Raw genomic sequence first — 4,890 nt, 5'->3', positions numbered from 1 at the left:
TAAATCTCCTTTGTAAATAAAGGTTTCAAATTGCTATCTCATCTATTTTTTAAATTTGCATCAAATTCTTATTCGATGAATTTCTTTCCTGTTTTGTTCTTTTACGTTCAATTTTTCTGTCATTTTAAAAGTGCGTCTCTTTTGAACAGTGTTTTGTTGTCCTCTGGGTTTTTAATGTAGTCTGACTCTTCTCTGACAGTTCTGTGGTACTGCTGATAGGCCTGGAAGAATGAATAAAAATCAACTTGACTGGAGTATTAAACACACGGAACCCAGTACTGAGATTGCAAACCTGTCACTTTTATTCTTAATTTTATGCTGATGCCTGAGAAACCTGCAACCTTCAGACTGGTCCTTGGTGGGTAAGGGAAGGGCGTGTACTGCTTTTTCAATCTACCATATTTGGAAACACCTTCACGCAGAACAGAAAGACTCATGATTAGTCCTCTACAACCACATGTGAAGCCATATATAAGGGACGAGCTGGGGCTGGGGTTGTACATCGCTGCTTCCAGCTTTCCAAGACCACGCCAGACTCATCTCCAGAGGAGGTGAGAGCCTGTGTTTCTCTTTGCCCTGAACCCTCACTTTGTAGATGCATTTCAGACCTTTTCAGTTGCTGCTGCGTTTCGCTCTCTCCAGCTCATGGCCTCTCACCTCCCAGTCTCCTTAAGACAAATACCTTCTAATTCGCAGTTAAGTTGCATTGGGAATTGTTGTTTTATTTCTCTAATTCCACATATTGCCTAAAATCCTTTTTGGAACAAGGCAAGCATAAAATGAAAGACAACAAACAAAGAGAAGACCGGAGAGGGACAATGCGGGTTGAATCCACACAGGTGTGTTTTATCTTATCTTCATCTCAAAAGAGATTATTCCTACCAGACAAGGATTTCCAAAGCCCTGTGGGACAATAAAAATCAGAAATGTGAGCATGCTTTAAGTTTCCAGTATAGCTAAATGCCACATCGTAGAACATTCCTCTCTACACGCAATTGTGCTTCTGGTTTGTGTGACCGACGTCATCAGTGGGAGGATCTAGCCGTATGTTCTCTTTCCCTTTTTGTGTCTGGGGAAAGGAGTGAGAGCGCCCCTTCCTCAGCCAACCTGTGCTTGCAGGTATGTCCCAGGAAAGCATGACTCACCTTGATGAACTCCAGACCCAACGGCTGGAGGAGATGTGCATCGTCATTGACAAGCAGGATCGGGTCATCGGAGCCGAAACCAAGAGGAACTGCCACCTGAACGAGAGCATCGAGAAGGGTAAGCCGCAGGAGCGCCTGCCTCCAGACCACGCCACGGGCCCCTCTCATCTGACAAGGCCCTGAAGGAGGTCTTCGAGGAGACCCTTGAGAACCAGCCAGTCCGCAGCGTGCTACAACTGCCTTTGCAATGCCGTGGAGAAGACTCGGGAAGTGGTAGTCACTTTATCGGGAGCCCTTTCAGTGCATGGGGGTCACGACATGCTCCAGAGCATGAGAAGTCACTTTGCACCACTGGATTGTTCATCTGCCTGGGCAGAGTGGCAATAAGAGCAGCAGCAGGGTCAGCGCCCAGGGATGAGGCTCGACTGCTAGGTGTTCCCCCGTGAAGTACTCACTGCTGTCTACTTTTCTTATTTACCAATGGAGGGAAATTACAGTCCCAACTCCCAAGAGTCGCTGAGGTGACAGAGGTGCTGAGTAGCCAGGCGTCCAGCAGCAGGCATGGCATACTTGCCCCACACAGGCACCAGCTCTTGGTGCTGCCTCTGCCTGAGCTGGGTGAGAGGAAGAGAGGGCAGACCGTGCTGAATCTCGCTGGGTGTTAACTGGTGCACCCCGTTGCAGGACTGATCCACCGAGGCTTCAGCGTGGTGCTCTTCAATACCGATGACCAGCTCTTGATCCAGCAGCGATCAGACGCCAAGTACACTTTTCCTGGTGAGCCAGCTCAGGTGAAGTCTCAGGGACACTGATTTCTGGCTTGTGCTTTGGGGAACACATGAGGGTCGATTAATTAGCAAACCCATCAAAGCTCTTTTGACTGAACAGTCCCACTCCAAATGAAAATGGAAGGACATTAAATTGCCATCATTTAATAACTGAAATTGTGTCAGGGAATTGGGGAGGCCCATGTGTCTTAGAAATGCAATGAAGTTGGGGCAATGAAAAGACTTCCTATTTCTAAAAATTTGAGAGCTTAATGTGAATGATGTTGGACCAAGTCTTTGACCTGGGGAAGGTGAACTGATGCTGAGGTGGTAAGTCAGAATTAAATCTACTTTATCCACTAAACAATGGCTAGGGAGGAAATTACCTCAGTTAGCAAAAGGAAACTCCCAATAGTGCAGGTGCTTTGCGCTGTTTTCCAGGGCATTTTTCCGACTCCTGTTCTAGTCACCCGTTGTACAGCCCTGCAGAACTGGAGGAAAAGGACGCCTTGGGAGTGAGGAGGGCCGCCCTGAGACGCCTGCAGGCTGAGCTGGGGATTCCCGCGGAGCAGGTACCAGGGACCCCCAGAAAGACACACAGTGGGGCCCGAGGAGCTTTCAGAGGCGTTCGCTGTCATCCACGTCTAGCTACCCCATGCCAAGGACGTCACTCTTTCTTTCATCCGAATGCTGTTCCTTGGGAAGTGGCCGCTGAACTTACAGGGCACATACTTACCATAGTAAACAGCTTCTGTAGGTCAGCAGCAGTTCTGGCTCAGGACAGTCTGTGAGACAAGTCACTATACTAGAGAGCAAGAGTTTCTTTTATCATTGTTCTGAAAAGAAATTGATGAAACAAACATGTACGCGATCCATAAAACTTTGCTTAGTCTTCTTGTGTTTCTTGTTCATATGATTTTCATTGTATGCGGAAGGAAGGGAGGGCAGGAGGGAGGGAGGGAATAGGGAGGGAGGGAGGGAGTAGGGAGGGAGGGAGGGAGGAGAAAGGAAGGATGCTCCTTGGCTGGGAATTGCACCCTCTTCCTTATGACCTACCCACCACTTAAAGTTGACACAGTCTGTGGCACTCAGTGGGTGCAGCGTACACATTTTCTGAATGACAGGAAGAATGCACTGTTTTCTATCTAAAATCTTCTTTTCTCTATTACTGACTTAACACTGGATCAACTTTGATACAGATTTCTATAAAGGATATAATTTTTATGGTACGGATTTACCACAAGTGTCAGTCGGATGCTCTCTGGGGAGACCATGAAGTTGGCTACCTTCTATTTGTGAGGAAGAACCTCACGGTGAACCCAGATCCCAGGGAAGTCAAAGACTACCGCTACGTGAGCCGGGAGGAGCTGGCGGAGCTGCTGGACAGGGCGGCCAGAGGGCAGGAGAAGGTCACCCCATGGTTGAGGAACAACGCGGAGGACTTCCTGTTCAAGTGGTGGGCTCATTTGTCTGATGTCTCTGCATTTGTGAAAGCTGACAAAATTTATGGACAGTGAAGAGATGTTCAAAGCAGCGGGTCATCCCAACCCCATGGTTAAAATAGCATATATGCAGACAAGGGTGAGGTTACAGAAATCAAGTGGTGAAAACCTTTATTGCTTCCGCTAGGTTGAGATTTGACTGCTCAGTTTTACCCAATTGCTCCTTTATGTTCGTCCATCTTTTGTAGTTTTTCAATTACAAAATGTCTTTTCTCTGCTAATGCTTTCCCCTGGTGGCTACACTCTCCCTTGTCAGATCCTGTCCATTCCAGGTGGCACGTACCTGCTCCCCAGGTGACTTCTCTGCAGTGCTTTGATTTGTACTTGCACAATTTCCCCATTTAAGGACATATATCCTGCATGAGGGTAACATATATGAAAAATAAATGCACTTGGTTAGTTTTAATAGGGTATATAAATTCAATAAAAACCACTTGCTGTTTGATGAGTTAAACAACATAATTGCACTTGCTTCCTGTTTTTTCCCAATAGCCAGTGCTGACCTACAACACAAAACGTGGACCTGTTTTCATACAAAGTTGTTTAATTTCCTTCAAGATAAAGACAGGAACCTTTCACTAAAATGCTATTATGCTTACAGTTATTAAAATATTTCTTGTTGCTGGGCATAGTGGCATACAACTGCAATCCCAGCTTCTCAGGAGGTTGAGGCTGGAGGATTGCGAATTCAAGGTCAACCTGGGCAACTCTGGGAGACCCTGTCTCAAAAAAAAAAAAAAATGGGATTTGGGGAATACAGCTCAGTGGTAGAGTGCTTGTGTGAGGCCCTGGGTTCAATACCACTAGTGAAAAAACAAAATGTTCATTGTCCATTTCACAACTACTACAGCTCATAGGAAATATGTTAAAAATGCAAAACTTTAGATAATCAGAAAGTTTGAAAAAGGTCTATTTTAATTCACTGATTTCTCTAAATTATTTTGACTGAGAGAACAATTTTTTTTCAATGCTTGTTAAAACTTTTGCTATTTGTGGGCTGGGAAGATAGCTCTGGGTTCAATCCCCAGCACCGCAAAAAAAAAAAAAAAAAAAAAAAAAAAAAAAAAAAAAAACTTTTGCTATTTGTATTAGATCATTCTCTTGGAAATTAATAAGAATCAAGTGGAAGTTGCCCGATCCTTCTCTGAGAATTCCAAGGGCTACATTCTTGGGGTCATTACTCCAATAATGAATTCACAAAATTGAGTTTCAAGATGGAATTACAACAAATAAATTCTGTCATTAGAATTCCAGGGCCTTTTCTCTGTTCTTTTTCCTGTTCTGTTGCAATGTTTACACACAAAATATTTCTCCTGCTGGACTTTCACTGGAAGAATCTGGGAGTGCACCACAGGAGCATCTCTGATCTTTCTAGACTGATCTCACACTCTGATGTTCCTACCAAAACCTCCCTGCACACTGTTGAGAAGATTTAATACATACATTTCACTCTTGTGAAGGAAGCGCGCTTTCTCA

General features: G+C 44.9%; 1 protein-coding gene across 1 annotated transcript; it reads left to right on the top strand.

Annotated features, from left to right (window-relative positions):
* Nucleotides 1–1,121: 1,121 nt before the first annotated feature.
* LOC306641435 (isopentenyl-diphosphate delta-isomerase 2-like) lies at nt 1,122–3,429 on the top strand (the record flags this gene model as incomplete). Its single annotated transcript, XM_079106491.1, has 4 exons — nt 1,122–1,263; nt 1,830–1,922; nt 2,354–2,484; nt 3,112–3,429. The coding sequence occupies 4 exons, from the start codon at nt 1,122–1,124 to the stop codon at nt 3,427–3,429; spliced, it is 684 nt and encodes a 227-aa protein (XP_078962617.1).
* Between the last annotated feature and the right edge of the window lie 1,461 nt (nt 3,430–4,890).

Source organism: Sciurus vulgaris, assembly GCF_902686455.1.
Source record: "Sciurus vulgaris genome assembly, chromosome: 12".
Taxonomy (NCBI): domain Eukaryota; kingdom Metazoa; phylum Chordata; class Mammalia; order Rodentia; family Sciuridae; genus Sciurus; species Sciurus vulgaris.
The sequence above is the reverse complement of the archived record's forward strand: the minus strand, read 5'-3'. Positions and strand labels throughout refer to the sequence as shown.